This window comes from Globicephala melas, chromosome 14, assembly GCF_963455315.2.
Source record: "Globicephala melas chromosome 14, mGloMel1.2, whole genome shotgun sequence".
NCBI classification, from domain to species: Eukaryota; Metazoa; Chordata; class Mammalia; order Artiodactyla; family Delphinidae; genus Globicephala; species Globicephala melas.
The window spans coordinates 8,863,224-8,879,951 of NC_083327.1; the positions used below are offsets into that span (position 1 = coordinate 8,863,224).

General features: G+C 38.1%; 1 protein-coding gene across 49 annotated transcripts in view; it reads left to right on the forward strand.

Moving 5' to 3' along the window:
- Window positions 1-16,728, forward strand: part of RIMS1 (regulating synaptic membrane exocytosis 1) — a 474,220-nt gene that overhangs the window by 334,316 nt on the left and 123,176 nt on the right. For 16 of the 49 annotated variants that reach the window (XM_060283406.1, XM_060283407.1, XM_060283403.1 and 13 more), the window contains 3 exons: window positions 487-576; window positions 8,898-8,981; window positions 16,039-16,110. The exons of 5 other annotated variants lie outside the window; for them this stretch is intronic. In XM_060283406.1, the coding sequence (XP_060139389.1) occupies window positions 487-576; window positions 8,898-8,981; window positions 16,039-16,110 (246 nt within the window). The remainder of the gene's footprint in view (window positions 1-486; window positions 577-8,897; window positions 8,982-16,038; window positions 16,111-16,728) is intronic. 28 more of the 49 variants (XM_060283409.1, XM_060283410.1, XM_060283416.1 and 25 more) reach the window with 4 other exon arrangements.

A 16,728-nucleotide genomic window follows, 5' to 3' on the forward strand; every position in this document is an offset into this window, starting at 1 on the left:
GAGCACTGAGGTTTACTGATGAGATTCTGGTTAGGTAAGGACGTTTGGACGTCATACCGTCCACCTCCCCTGTCTAGTGTTTGAACCAAAAATAGCTGAGTTGTAAAATTTTCCTCCTCTGCTGTCCTTCATTTTGTTTTGGTGTGGCATCTGTCCTTGGTAATGAAGTGTTAGGCATTTTGTTTCAGTGCTTTCTGTATCCAGTTTTTTCATAAGTAGGTGTGTTAGCCTCATTTTTTTCAGTCTGAGACCCTTTTAAAAAAATTATGCAAAGCAATTCAAGCATAATCTTTGTTTAGTGTCTTTTTCTAAACAAAACTGTGCACGGCCATCCTGTCAGCGCTCACACCCTTATGAACCGACTCGCAGTGATTCTGCACTTTGTGTAAAGGGGACAGGACTCGATGCTTTCCTCTCTAACTGGTCTTCCTCTCTCTGTTTTCTCTGTCTTTCTCCTCCACCCTGGATGCAATGCACTGGCACTAGTGACCTGCAGCCCTCCCTTGACAGGGCGAGGAGTGCTAGTACCAACTGCTTGAGACCAGATGCTAGTTTGCATTCACCAGAACGAGAAAGGTATAAAGACTTTCTTAATTTCCTGTCATTTTGTACAGTCATTTTTTTCCCTATCACTCTGTTTTGTGTCCTTGAGTCTCACGGCTTATTCATCCATGTTCACTTGCCGACTGTCTGCATTTCCCCTCCCTTCTGTACACGCCTGTGTAGAGATGTGTGTATGTGGCGGAGCCAGAGGGAGCACATACACACATTTCCGTGGATGCCGTTGCAAATGGCGTGACGTGATTTGTAACTGCTTCTCGCTGCTGCTTTTCCCCTTTCGTTGCTGTTCAGTGGTTTTCTTTACACCTCCTCAGGGAGCCTTCGGTACGCTGATATGGTTGTGAGGGCCAGTGAGTTATCTGAAGGGGAAGATCACTTTCCTAGTACTTCCGCTGATAAATAGTATTTATAGGTTCAACTACAGTCTTCCATAAATGCAAAACAAGAATCTTATTTAGATAGAATACTTCCCTTGTGCATCTATATTTGGGTTTTTTTTTTAATCAACTTGCTCTTTGATATAGATCGTTTTGCCTTAAATTATATTTCAACAAAAAATAGTATGTTTATCATAGATTTCCTGATGCCTTACAAAAATAAAGGCACATTATATACACACATACGTAATTTTGCTTAACACTTTACATTGATTGATTAATAAATAATTCTGACTTTAATTCAATGATCATGTACTACGCTGTCTCCTAAGTGTGAGCAGCTAATTTTTCCATTGTGGTGGAACATTCTATTCCAGTAAACTTGGTTATAATTGATAGTCTTGGTTATAATTGTTATCTCTTTTCGATTAGAAGTCATTCACTGGAAATTTGCATACTACCTCTTCACAAATCCTGAGGGAAAATGTTTAGTTGTGTTAATGTAACCCACTTTTCGTCTTCTTCAGAGGCTGCTTAAAGCTTTCCTTTAGCAATCTTTCTAGTCTGATTCTACTCATTTATTTATGAGATGTTTATTTCTGGAATTTAATGATTGGTACAGGTAGACATGTTCATTTTTTAGTGTCTTCATAAGATCCTACTAAAAATATCTACTTTTTAATTTTGTATTCTTTTGTATTTGCAAAATTTGTAATAGAAAACAATGGAATCTAACTTTTTGTATTTCTTTACATTTGTAGAAGAAATTTTAGTTGAAACGGGCTCTTCTTTAGTTGAATGGGCTCTTCTAAAATCACAGTTGAAATTGTTTCATTATTCTTGTTTGTTGTATATTTCCCCCAAAAAATATATACAAGAGTAGCAAGAAAAAATATTTTTATATTTTTTTACTTCTTATTATTTCCTTATATGTTTCTGGTTAGTGTTAAAACAAGGATAGAATGAAGTCAGCGGAATCTTCTGACTACAACGATACCCTAACATCTTAAATGTCATCTCTATTGGTTCTGTCTAAGGGAAATACAGTTTGAACCACATGCATAATTTTAAATTTTCTGCTTGCCATATTAAAATATGAAATTAACTTTAATACTTTAGTATATATCTGAAATATTATCATTTTAACATATAATCAGTTAAAAACTGTTAGTGAGATATTTTGCATTCCTTTTTTTTTTTTTTTTTTTTTGCGGTACACGGGCCTCTCACTGCTGTGGCCTCTCCCATTGCAGAGCACAGGCTCTGGACGCGCAGGCTCAGTGGCCATGGCTCACAGGCCCGGCCGCTCCGTGGCATGTGGGATCCTCCTGGACCGGGGCACGAACCCACGTCCCCTGCATCGGCAGGCGGACTCCCAACCGCTGCGCCACCAGGGAAGCCCTGCATTCCTTTTTTCACAGTGCTCCTTGACCACTTGTGGCTACTACATTGGACAGTACAGTTTTATTCTGTCACTGAAGCCTGTCGAGCACGTGTTTTCTTGTTGCTCTGAAGCCAGAGAATTCACAGATCCATGTATTGGTGAATTTCATCTCTGATAATACCCTTAGAACAGGCCAACCTGTAGACAAATAATCTGGCCACGATTCTTTTACAGGTCATAGTGAGGTCTGAGTGCACTCACTTATGATACGTACTTTTGATAGAAGAGAAAATATGATTGAAACTTACATTCACTCTATCTATTGAATAAAAAATAAATTTCCCCTTAAAAAAAATGAAAGGGGACTGGAATTGGTGTTACTAATGTTCTTTAACTTATTGGGGTCAATTTGTTGTCAAGAAGAAAATAAAGTGAGATGAGTTCTCATCAGGAAATTTACAGGTGCTGTAGGTGTGTCTTGGTGTGGAGGATGCCGTCCTTCTGCGCACAGACCTCTGAGCAGCTTTGAGACAGGACAGAGTAGGACCAGCAGTGGGGGCTTTGTGCTCTTTGGAAGATGCACCTGTAAGTCCCCAGACAGGACGTGAGGAGAGTAGGAACTGTGGAAGCTTTGAGAGTTTTCCAGGTTACTTAGTTCTGGTGACTGACCAGAGAGCTGATCAATGCCTGACATATACATAGTAGATAAGATATTATAGAAAAGTTGTTAAAGACATAACTTTATATTCTTGAGATGGTGACCTATCAGTATTTCCACAGCCTTGTAACCTATCGAGGTCAAACAATTTGCTGATTCTAAACTATCTTGATGAACATGTGTATGCTGTTATACCTACTTAATGCCCTTTTCTGGAGTATCTTCACTAACTCTGAAAGCAAAGGAAGTTCTGTGTTAGTACAAAAGATGAAATTGTTAAAGCAGACTCGGTACCCCACACCGCACTTCACTGATTATTCCAATATAAAGGAGCGCCAGGCACAGTTAGCATGTTCTCTTCCCGAAGGACCCCAAAACCATCAGGCCGACCTTTTCTCCCTTATGAGGATGGTTTGGCCCAGGTTAACAGATGAATTTTGAGACAGGCACGTGGAAACACTGTTTGCAAAGGAAGTAATTTCTGTGTTTGAGCATCTCCATTATATAATATATTCTGTTGATTACACAACTAGCAAAAATACGTAGGGGTTACCCCATTGCCCCATCCAGTCATGACCCATAAGTCAGGAAATTTGGGGTTCATTTACAGTGAAAGATCTAGAAAGACTAGTTGTACCCTGCTGAAGACCTTGAATAGATAAGGACTCTCTTTTATCTTTTCTCTAGCAAATACCACTGCATGCTTACAAGGAGGTCTGGTCAAGGTCCCTGTACTTTCATCTGTGTCAAGGTCAGCTTGAGGTTATCGGTTCCCCCTTGTTCCCTGATCTGGAAGGAGTGAGTTCCAGGCCTGCTGTTAACCTTTCCTTTCCCGGGTTTTACAGCAGAATGTTGCTTACGTGTTCAGAAACACTGATTTCTAGAGCCACTGGAGAATGATTCCTTTCCTCGGATGTTTTATCTTCTTCCTTGACCTCTTCCAGAAATCTAACCTCTCCTTTCTTCAGCATCCTCTACAAATTCCCTAACACCTCTGTGCTGAGGCAGTCTCCTTTACAGGCTGCTTAACCTCCCTGTCTCTGTCTCCCCCTCAGCTTTCCTCTTTTACCCCACCCATCCCATCCCTGAAATTATATGTCTATCAGTCAAAAGTTTCCACACTGGGACATCCCTGATCGCGCAGTGGTTAAGAATCCGCCTGCCAACGCAGGGGACACGGGTTCGAGCCCTGGTCTGGGAAGATCCCACATGCCGCGGAGCAACTAAGCCCGTGAGCCACAACTACTGAGCCCTCGAACCACAACTAATGAGCCCGCGTGCCTAGAGCCCGTGCTCCGCAACAAGAGAAGCCACCGCAATGAGAAGCCTGCGCACCGCTACGAAGAGTAGCCCCCGCTCGACACAACTAGAGAAAGCCCGTGCGCAGCAACGAAGACCTAACACAGCCAAAAATAAATAAATAAGCTTAAAAAAAACGTTTCCACACTAATACATATGGAGACAACACTCCACTGTAACTGGTCATGCCAGACCCTCCCCTGCAAACCAGGCCTAAATTTCTCGGTGGTTGGTAGACCCTGTGTGCATCAAAAGTCGAAATCGAATGCACTGTCTCCCTCACATCCTCTGCCAGCAAAATGCTTTCTCTTCCGAAATGTCCCTGTACTTTGGCAGCTTTGACATATAACCATCCACAAAATCTGGAAATACTTCTGCTCCTTCGTCTCATTTGATGAGACAGGAAGTCCTATCGGTTCTCCTTCAAGAATCTCCAAGACAGATCCGCCCCCCCCCCGCTTCATTATACTATAGCCCATCCCCACTTCCGATGCCATTCTTGCCCCGTTAATTTCTCATAAGCTCTATTAATCGTTCTGTTCCTTTTTGTCTCAAGTCTTTTTCCCATTAAAATTGAAATACCCTTTTTCCTTTGTTGTCTGCCTAAAAATTCTCCTCATTCTTCAAAACAGGAAGTCAAATAACCATTTCGTCTATAAAACTTGTCTTAACCTCTCCCGCACATGCTTGCCTTTCCTTGCCAGGCAGAATTATTAACTCTCTTCTCTGGGCCCATGTAACATTACATGCGTTCTATTTCACTTCGTCACGCTCGTTTCTTCCACTAGATTGTACTCCTGGAGGTCAGGGATCGTATTGGCCTTGCCATCTCTTGCGATAGCATTATTATTTTTTACTTAGTACATGTTCCATCTGGGGCTTTGGGGGAACTTCAAAAACACCCCATATTTTCTGCTCCCGGATCTGTGTCCAGTTGTGAGCTAGACCCAAGAACTGCAAGGTGGGGGATCTAATTATCACCGTAAATACAGTGAACAAGTTCAGAAGCTAGACTTCAGGTTGTAAGCTTGCCGGTGACTCACCAAGAGGCTGCCACACTTTCTGAACCACGAGAGGCTTCTGCCTTCTGAGGGCTGCTGTGCAGGTTGATTTGCTGTGGGGTTTGCTGTTTGCAGGCAGACTGATTAGGAAGGAGGAATCCAGAAAGGGCTAAGTCATCAGTGCCTGATTCTTTAACACAAAGTCCCCCTCCTCCCTCCTTGGGGTGGAGAGAGGCCCGAAGTAGGACTTAAAGGAATTTCCCTCCACATGGAAACACGAGGCCTAAGAGAAAGGAAGTTCCTACCTAAAACTTAACTGTAACTTCAATTGAAATAAATAAACTTTATGCCAAAGTATAAGCACCTATATTAATTTTCACTTAAAATAGGATTGGGGAAAATGTTTCAAAGGACTAAATGAATAATGGGAATAGACAATAAAAATATGTACTGTATAATCAGATCTCTAGTCTGTTCAGGGTTGGTGTCTAATATGACAGAACTTCACAGATATTTTTTGTGTGTGCTATTTAGGGAATGAATGGTTTACATTTCCATATAATCTCTCTTTTAGATAGTTAAGCTGCTTAGCCATGCTCTGCCAGGACATATGCACCACTGAAAGATGTGTAAATATGCAAGCATACATACGAATGACACATTTAAACACACGCACTTTTGTTGTAAGGTATATCCTTGCTGGGGGGAAGAGCCCCAATGTAAGAACCATTTCATTGCTTGCTGAGGACTGTCAGTTCTATGTCCTTATATCTCCTCGGTGGGTCCCCTTACTGCTGTTGATTTCTTTTTCTTTTTTTTTTTTTTTTTGCGGTACGCGGGCCTCTCACTGTTGTGGCCTCTCCCGCCGTGGAGCACAGGCTCCGGACGCGCAGGCTCAGCGGCCATGGCTCACGGGCCCAGCCGCTCCGCGGCATGTGGGATCTTCCCGGACCGGGGCACGAACCTGTGTCCCCTGCATCGGCAGGCAGACTCCCAACTACTGCGCCACCAGGGAAAACCACCACTGTTGATTTCTTAGTTAAGTTTCTTATTACTTCTTACCAGTATTACCCCCAAACCTCAAATCTTATCCTCTTATTATCTACTTAAATATTTGCAAATATTTATTCATTACTTATTCTGTGCTGGGTGTAGTTGATGTAACTGCCCAAACAAAGCAGAACAAGATACTGTAGCCCCTTATTTGGGGAGGCCCCAGCCTGTTCCTTCAGTTCCACAGCCACCAGAGTGACCCTTCCCCTCCTGTTCTGAGCACAGAGAAAAGGATGGGCTCCCAACAAATAGATGTTTCTGAATTAATGAGTTTAGAATACCTGAGATTAAAGCACTTATCATGCAACTAAGGTAACCCGCAGGCAAGACAGTTGGGAAGAAAAATCAAGAAGGGGCTGTTTTAGTTCAGTTTCCTGATTAATGACTCCAGTGTAGCCTGCCATGTTCGCTTCTGGCGTGAAAACGGACGTGGAAGGTGTGTGTTTTGCTCAATAATAAGGGAATAAAGATTCTAATTTTGGTCCTTCTGTGTGATAGGAGAAAGAGAGAAAGAAGTTGGACACATTTTAAAAACATATAAAACGTTAGTATATTTCAAGCTCACAAATGCATGATATTAAAACTTATGTGATGTCTGTTCTTTGGACAAAAATTGGGTATAATTTGATCCTACTCTCATCATATCAAAGATATGAGGGTGAAGCAAACATTTATGTTATTGGGACTGCATATCAGCATATTCAGAAGGACTTTGAGTGCACAGGTGTACATGTATGATGCTAAATATTTCTAAAAGTTTACCTTTTAATAGCTTGCATTCACAATGCCTTGTTCCTAAACGTACACCCTCTCTTTCATGGCTTTCACTGCATGTTTCATAATTATAGCATTTTTCTTTACTTTTCATGTTTAAATAAACACAAGGACTGGAATTTTGCCTCAGGAAGCAAGGTTATTCATAATCTTGTCAAGTGAATATTACTTATTCCTTCAAAAATGTTTAAAGAAAAACATATCAACTCTGTATTTTTAAAGAACACCTTAAGTTTTCTCATGACTGAGTACAATTGCATGTGCAAAACACTAGCTATAATTGTTTTCAACGGTTTTAGAAATGTTTTTCTTTATTGTGTCTGCAGAACAAAAGCCAGTAAGGTGCAAAGCTACATTTTCAAGCCTTCCGATTGGATTGACCAACTATATACTCACTTAAAATCATTCAATAATTTGAAATGAATGCAAATTTGTTTTTAATTTCACAAACAACACATTCCAGAGGACATGCCACACAGTTTTCTCTTCTGCCCAAATTCTGCTTTCAAGTATCTTTGTTTGCTTCACGGCTTCCTCAGAGCCCTCCTTCCATCCATCCAAGGCTGAGTGATGACAAAGAGTCTTCCCAGGGGCTTTCAGAGAAGAGCACCTGCTGACTAAAGGTATCCTGGTCACATGTTGATAGCCCTCTGCTGCTTTTGTCCAAATTGTGTAATAAGTCCACGAAGCCAAGTTAACGGCAAAAAGAGATGGCTCTTAAAAAATGTTACGACTGGTCTTCTTTGGATTATTATAAAATCGTATCGTTAGACGAGTCTTAAACCCCATTCAGTGATCCCTTGTTGCATATGAGGAAGCCAATACGCAGAGAAATTATCCTGCTTAAAATGTTCATATCGAATATATTAAAATTTCCAAATTTGGACCGTCCAGTCCCTTACGGCCTCTTTTCAGTATTTGCCCGGATGTCTGTAATTTGTGGTTATGCAGAGACAGAATCTCAAGATAGTTTAACGAAAGAATGAACCAAGTTTCAAACTTTGATTTAACTGTTAATCATAAAAACAGTATTCTTGTAAATGCTGAAATAAGAAAACAGCTGTTTATCCCATGGACAGATGCCTTTGCAAGTAAAGATTAACAAGATTTTTTGAAGGTAATACTATTTTACAATGGCATTTATCTGTATTTCCCACTTTTATCCATCAGTGGGTTTTGCTGACAATTTTTTCATTTCAGTTACTAACCCTGCAGTTTTCCCCCAGAAAGCTTGTTAAGACTTCACTGGTAGCGTCTCCATGAATCATTTCTTCATGTTATTGTTTCCACACTAGAGAGTAGTTTTATTTCTTCCACTTAAACTATGCTTCTGCTTTGTATGAAATTCACACACCTCATTTGCCACTTTATCCAGTAATTTCAAGACCTCGTATCAAATAAGCATTGGTGGCTTCTTAAATCTGTTTTATTCAGGCATCTGCCTGATTCTTAAGGATGCATCTTTGTCAAGTTATACATATGTATTTATGTGTAGGTATAGTTTTGCAGACACACACCACATTTAAAAGGACAAGATTACACAGGAGATTTCAGACACCTTCCCAAATAAGTTGTTTCTCTATTCACATGTAAGGCTGCAAGTTTTATTTTCCTACAATATTGTCATTTATCTTTCCAAGGCCTGCAAAAATGAAGAGTAACTTATGGAGCAAAGAATCTACACTTTGACTTTTTGGGGTGATTTTCCAGTCCTCTTGTTCCATATATTCTTTTATTTTAGGAGTTACTAAATGTCTTGTTTTTTCCTGTCTTGTTCATTGGGCAAACAGGGGTAGATGGTCCCCCTCTCTAGATAGGAGACGGCCTCCTAGCCCCAGGATTCAAATCCAGCATGCGTCTCCGGAGAATGACAGGTACTAGTCACTTCCTCCCCACAGACAAGTGGCTTCCAGAGGCCGGCAGGCCACCAAGTGGAGGGTAGCCAAGAGCCATGTGGTTATGATGCCTTCCTTTTAGGGGCCAGAGCGTAAGAGGTGGTGATTCCCAAACTAAATGCATCCACCTCTGATAAAGCACCTTAGAATGTTTCCTGAAGTGAAGCTAGCACGCACAGGGCATGGTTTAAACACAGTAAAGTCGGGTCCAGCGGGAGAGTTCTCTCTTAATGAGCATTTGTCTTAGGGTTTCGATTTTCTAGAAACATATTTAACTATTGATTTTGTCTACACTTGACTAAATTAAAATTCTCAGGTGCTTTAAAATGTATTAAAATCTATCGCAGAGCTTGTTCTTTTGTTATACTGGTTGATGGTCTGATCTTCATCGTTTTGTTAATAATGAAGTTTAGGCTTTGGGGCCTATTCCCTGATTTAAGACAGAATACCTCGTTCTCATCTATTTTATGAATATTGTGTTTTTAAGCCAAGTATTGTCCAGGGCTAGGGTCAGTCAACAAGGTAGGTTTTTAAAAATAACATCAGTGCTTTGAATCTACTTCATGCTGTGATGTCACAAGTGCCACAATATGTATTTCCATTGCTTTGTTTTCCTCCTTGGGCGTTGTTCACCCAATTCTCCTCTTTAGTGATGGCTCTTATACGTAGGCCATGTCGTTTCCCAACTGGCTACAAAAGGTTATGGGTGTTTTGACTGCTTCTCTTCTGGTGAAGCAGAAATTCAGTCATCACATGGGTGACATCTTATTTAGTATATTTCAATTTGAAAGAAAAACTAAACGCCGTCACTCAGAAAAGATTAATAAGTCCTCTTACAAATGTTGGACCCCAAGGTGGTATTTTATGGAGGCTTTTTGAATATTTTATTATGCTTTAATCTTTAACACCTTTACCTGTGAATATGACTTACGTATTTGGAATTTAAATCTAGTTCCTTCTACTGCTAACTGATTTCTAGGATAGAATTTATGAGACTAGAAAAATTAGTAAAATCTCCAATGTAAAAATTATTACAAACTTAAAGTTTTTTCAAATAAGAATATAAAATAATAGTATAAATAAAATTTTAAAATGTGCACCCACATTGCTACTCATTCATTCAGCAAAACTTTTTTGTGCCTTTACTGTGTGCACTATTCTAATGGCTAGAGTCACAACAGTGTTTAAGAAAAGCAGTGTCATGGCCGTGAAGGAACTTCGGATTTCCTCTTATAAGAGACTATCCTGGATTTCATCTTATGTAATGATTGCTAGAGTATAAGACGATTAAGTGTGATGGTCTCTGTAGTGAATATAAATGTAAGTTTATCTGGGTTTAGGATAAGCAACAGGGAAATCCAAATAGTTTTAGTTCTTACATACATGAGATGAAGATTAGTTGAAGATTAGTTGTCTTTTAATAACATGTGAATTATGTTATTTGATTTCATAGATTTTATATGTAATTTTAAAGGTAGATTTTAGAGGCAGAAATAGTCCTTTTAGATAAGATTATTAAAGGAAACTCTTCCTAATACATAATTCTGAACATACATTTTACTTTTCATTATGATTTATTTGTAAGTAAATTCTGTGTTCAACAAAAGGAAATACATTTTAAATGGCTTGATACTATGATATATTACTGTTGGGAACAGAATGTTATTTACAATAAGTTTTTATTATTAAAATATATAAGTGCTTATGAAAATGAGAGAGAAATTACCGCGTCAGCTGACGGTAAATTCATAGGTAACCATGGCAACTGCTCAGGAACACAACACTTGCATTTCACCTCCTATTAGCTTCATTTACTCATTCAGAAGTTTCTGCCAATTCACAAATGAGGTGAACATGGCGTCAGATTTGGAGACAGTGAATGTTCATAAGAATTTTGCCATCAGGTGACTTTTGCCCTAGGTCACTGGTTGCTAAAAAAAAAATATTCTAAAATCAGTGACAGTTTATATAATCGCCTTTGGATGTCCGGTATCAAGGCATATTTGATTATTTTGAAACTAACATAGTAATACAGTAAGTAAATATTTGCTTAAGAGAGCTCTCTAGTAAGTTGGAAAGCATTGAGTTGCCGTCTTATTTCACACAGTGCGTGTGTTCACACACACACACAATTTTGCATTCTCCATAATTATTTCAACAGTAGAATTCTTGATGTCATCTCAAGTAAGAAATCTTGATGTCATCTCAAGTGGTACAATAGCTTTATTTGGAATTAACATGGAGCGAATTTTCCTAGAAGTTGTAGGATTTTGTAAAACAAGGATGAGGAAAAAATACGTAAGTTTGGAACCCCAGGGAATGTTTGTGACTTTAAAATTCTAGTGAAAATTTTCTTGCAAAATTTTAAAAATATTGAAAATTTTAAGAATCATCACTCCAATAACAAAGTATTTCTTTGTAAATGGCATTATTTTAATATATAAATAGTAACTTTTATGAATCCGTGTGCACATAACTCTGTTATGAATCTTAGTAAAATTGAGAGCTACTTGTGGCTTCAAATTAACCAAAATTTGTGAGTGGCAAGTTAGAAAAAATGTATTTTAATAGATCCCTGAAGCATTGAGGTTTTGAGTTTAGTGCTCACAGTTGAATGCATCATCCTTAAGTGAAAGGCAAGTATAAATTACTGTTATTATTAATATTATTATCACCATCTAATTCAACTTCTTGGTAAATATTTTTTCAAGAAAACACAACATATTCTTTTTAAATTAAAAACAATGTTTTGATAGTGACCGTTCTAATAAATGTGAGGTGATAGTTCTTACTTGGTACATTTTGGGATGTATGTTGATACTTCATTGGCTTGAAGTTACTGACTCCGTTGTTTTGATTGGGAATGTTTTTGCATCATTGTACATGATATTTTCAAGGAGGCAATTTATTGATGTGACTTAAATAAAATGGAAAATATTTGATAAAATCACATTATTTTCCAGGAGTTTAAATTAAAGTATCCCACTGTGTTTAAAATTAATTCCTGAATTATTCTGCTAATCTAGTTCTGATTTCTTTTGCAACTTGGAAGCAGCTACTTGCCTATAGGAATCTTTATCCTTAAATATCAAGGGGTTTCTTTTGATTCAAAGTGGATGAATCTTCTTTCTCCATTTAAAATATTTATAAGATAAAGAAATGACCCACTTTTTCACTTCCAGAATTCATCATACTTGCCACGTAGATGCAGAGTTAATGTAGAACCACCTATAAATTCAGTGCATCACTAATCATTTTTGTTTGCTTTATAACATCCTTTATCATCTGTGCTTTTCCAAGATGTCCTTTTCTTAAATGAATGAAATGTACCCATGTACTGAAATACTTAGTGAGTCTGTTTAATGGCTATAGTCATAGACATAAATATCAATAATAAACAAAAGGGTAAATATATCTTAATGGTATGCATCCATCTTCACTGTATGTGAACATTTCTTGTTTAGGTAGATTCTGTTTAAATTTAATTTTTTCCTTCCCAAAGTTATGAGGAAACAAGATGATAGAGATTTGCATTTCACATTAAGCCATCTGGATAGGCAACCAAAATGTAGACATAAAGATTCTTATGATATCAGTGTTAATTATAATTAAAACATTATGTGGTAGAATTTATTACATTTTCCCCAAAGCAGACTATATTTTCATCTTATTAGCATGTTAATTTTCCACTTTAATAGAATTGTAGTATCTTCAGAAAAGTTTTATTTATCAGTGTCTTCAGGGAGTTGCTCTAACTGAATTTAGTTATAGATGAGGAAAGGAAAGTGGCCCAGAAACAGATTTTAACAATTGCCTTTCTTTTCATTAGTACATTTTATGAATCTTCACACTTAATCTAATAGAGAATAATAATTAAAAATGGAACTTGCAGAAAATTAGACTTAATTAGGAATGCCCTCACTTTTTGATTATTACTCTTGCTTCCATTTAATAATACAATAATTATTGTTACACCTTACATTTGAATATACCTTTATAGCTTTTAAGGACCTTAATTTGTGCCCTGTGAACTGGGAGGCTCGATGGCAGAGGGGGCGGGAACCTAGGGCCATGGGCCAGGATGGTGCCTCACCAGCTGACTCAGACCCATATTCCCTTGGACAAGTCACTTAACCTTCCTGGGACTTATTTTCCTCATCTGTAGATTTAGGTGGCTGTAGATGGACTAGCTGAATGCTGATGGCCCTCAAGACTCTAAAACTGAGTCCATGCTGCCTGGTTGCATCATGATGAACATGTGTTGGGCCAGTAATGATGACTGACACCTCATTATGCATAAGGCAGTAACCAGAGGGCATTGCTTATTTATGGTATCTTAGGTTTTACCAAAGACCAGAAAACAATGCCAAGTTTTATGTCTAAATTTATTTGATTTGATGTAAGCTGAACTGTATAACCCTGATTAGGTGTTTACTTGTCGTAACCTTTTAGATTCTCAAATTCCAGTAGACTATTACAAAATATTACTTTTTTAACCACCTAGCCAACATATATTTATTGAGAAGCTACTATGTCCTGGGTGTTGATGTTACAGTAATAACCCAAACACAGTTCCTGCCCATGAGGAACTTAGGAAAGAGTAATGTAAGGCAGAAGGTAGTTCCTTTCACTGTGATCCATTTTATGATCACATGATCAACAGTTTCAGGGAAATAGTACAAGGATATAAATTGATGGTTTTAACCTCTCCTGTTTACGTATCATAAGACCCTATTCCAAGAAAGAGCTGTGTTTAAACATACAGTATATTCATAGCTATAACTTAGGATTTGGGGTAGAAAAGACAGTAGGATTTTCTATTTTCTTCTCTATTCTTGCTTTACACTGAATTATTACAATCAAGTGAATGTCATTTTAACTCAACTTGAAGATTCTTTTAAGTGGTTAGAAGAATTATAAAGACATGCCCTTTGTAGGAAACTTTAGAAGAATCTTCAGTAAAGTACGTTTCTGTGGCATTTGAAGAGGAAAAAAAAGGGCATCCATGGGTTAAACACTAAAACAAGGACAAAAGTTAGATGCATGAATATTTGTCATCCAGTTATGGGACATGGAGTTTGATACTCTTACACATGAATAAGAGTTTTTATCTTCAAGAAACAAATATATATTATTATCATTTTAAATAATACTTTTATAGCATTGATCTCTTCCTATTTTAAGTAATGCTAAAAGCACTACAAATCCTTGTTCTATGCAATACTGCAAAAAACTACAAATACTACAATACAAATACTGAGTAATACTGAAATATTTAGAGTTAGCAAATCTGTAAGGTGATAGTGTTATTATTGCCATTTTGCAGGTGGAAAACACTGAGGCCCAGAGAGGCTAAGTAACTTGACTCAAATCATCCAGCTGGTCAGAAACAGAGTAGAGATCAAACCCAGTTTGGCTCTAGAGTCCGTGCTTTTAGCTACTATGATCCAGTGTCATTTATGCCACAGATGCAATGCATTCATGGACATTGAGATTCTAGACTCTTAGTTTGACATGTAAGAACCATGTGAGTGAGAGCAAATGACTTAACCCCTCTAAGCCCAGAGTTTTCCTGGGGAATGGACTGATTTCCAACTAGTCTAGGGACGTGGTAAGGAGAGATGCCCCTCCTCTGTCACATCCCTTTTGCCACCTCAGAAGCGAGATGTCAGAGTCATGAAAGTCTCAAGGATACACAGCTGGAACCCGAATTCTAAACCCAGATTCTGAGTTTGAGGGCAAACTCATGTGAGCCGAGCAAGTGGCAGCAGGGAGAGAGGAGGGGCGGGACGAGCATCCCCAGAAGCGCACGCGCCCTGTGACGCGGACCTGGCACTTTGATGTGCATCCCTGTGCCTGGACCTATGCTGGATATCAGAGCATCTGGCCTTAACAAGTAAAAGGAGTAGAGACAAGAGACTAGATCTTAAAGTTTCTCATCACAAGAAAAGAAAATTTCTAGCTAGTGGTGGTGGGTGTTGACTAGGCTTATTGCGGTGGTCATTTTGTCATATTCACAAATATTGAATAATTATGTCATATGCCTGAAGCTAGTACGATGTTACATGTTAATAATATCTCCAAAAAAGACAGTTTTCTCCTTAACATTGTTGGAAGGAAGGGATAGCAGGAAATAAAAATAAGGATAAATTGTAGACAATCAATTATCAAGATAAACTATAATGTTTTTTATGGTTTCTCTGTTTTGTTTTAAAGAAGTGAGTTTCTTGACCACAATATTTTTTTTCTTTCAAATATATTGTAGTCCAGACAGATTTTAGGTTGAATGGACATATGTAAGCTGCCTTGGGGAAATAAACTCTATGTATAAGCATTATTTCTATAGGAAAATGCATTTCGGGTTTCAAATGTTCGATGTACATACCTACCTTTAGAACATAGAGTAAATCAGGAACTTTATTAGTTCTTTGACTTGTGAGGTATGATTAAGTTTTTAAAATGCTACATGACTGCAAAAGTATCTTTATGACCATTTTTAAAGTAATTTGAATAGTTGATTTTTAAATACTTTTATTTATGTCAAACACGTTTCTCTAGAGCATTTTTCTTCTCTTTTCTTCATAATTTTGGGGGAGAAAAAAAGCAAAGGAGAACATCTTTGTAGCCCCACGTTTCAACCTGTCAGAGTGGAGGGCACTTCCCCCGTGTGTGGTCTTTCAGCACCTAAACCACAACTGTCATCACGTTTATCATCACTGCGTTTCACCGTTGAGTTTGTTCCTTCCTCAGGAAGGCACAGTTGCCAGCAGGAACCCCCATGACCTCAAGACTGTAGACTTAACGCATCTACACTGATGGGGTGCCAGCTTCTGTGTCTCCTGTTGGGAAACTTGTGTCTTCCACACAGTACCAGTTCTGGTTTTTATTTTCATTTTATTTTAAAAAGTACGGGCTGACAAAACCATTTAGGTACAATAGTTGCCATTTTTCATGTCTATTGCTTTTATCATTGTATGAGATGACCGTGGCTTGATTCATCATATGTTTTGTATTTCTTTAACATTTCATTCCGCAGGCACTCCAGAAAGTCTGAAAGATCTAGCACCCAAAAACAGACTAGGAAAGGCACTGCCTCTGATGCAGAAAGGTAGGCTTGGTGTTGTGATGTGCAGCATCTTCTGTTTCCCTGAGATGTTCTGGGGCGCCTTCTCTATCATTTGACATGTGCTTAAACACAGTTGTGATGCTTAAAGACATTCGTGTAAAGAAATCTCCTATACGGGAATAGCCTCGTTCAAAAAATGAGATGGGTAATTTGAAGGCAGCCCTTAAGTCTTAGGGCTTAAGAAAATTCTCATGCATTTCTCTTAGTGATCATTCCGATTACTGAAGAGGATTAAATCCAGTGCATTCCTATATCCATAGTAAGACATCAGTACTTAGTTTCTGAAACCATTGAAATGTTACCAATGAATGTATTACCTGAAATATGCAAATATTTTGAGCGTCTGTTATTTATCTGAATGACGCCAACTTCTTAAATATCTCCTCTACGAATGGATAATCTAAGAGTCTACTTGTAATTACAACCTAAGATATTTGCTGAGTTAATATAGAAATTAAGGGATTACTGATCATTTGTTTGCAATTCATTCATTGCCACAAATTTTTTAAATACTTTTAGGTACAAGATACTGACAGATTTTTTACGTAGCTGTAAAAAAAAAAAAAACAAAAAAAACACCAAAAAATCCAATTAACGTGT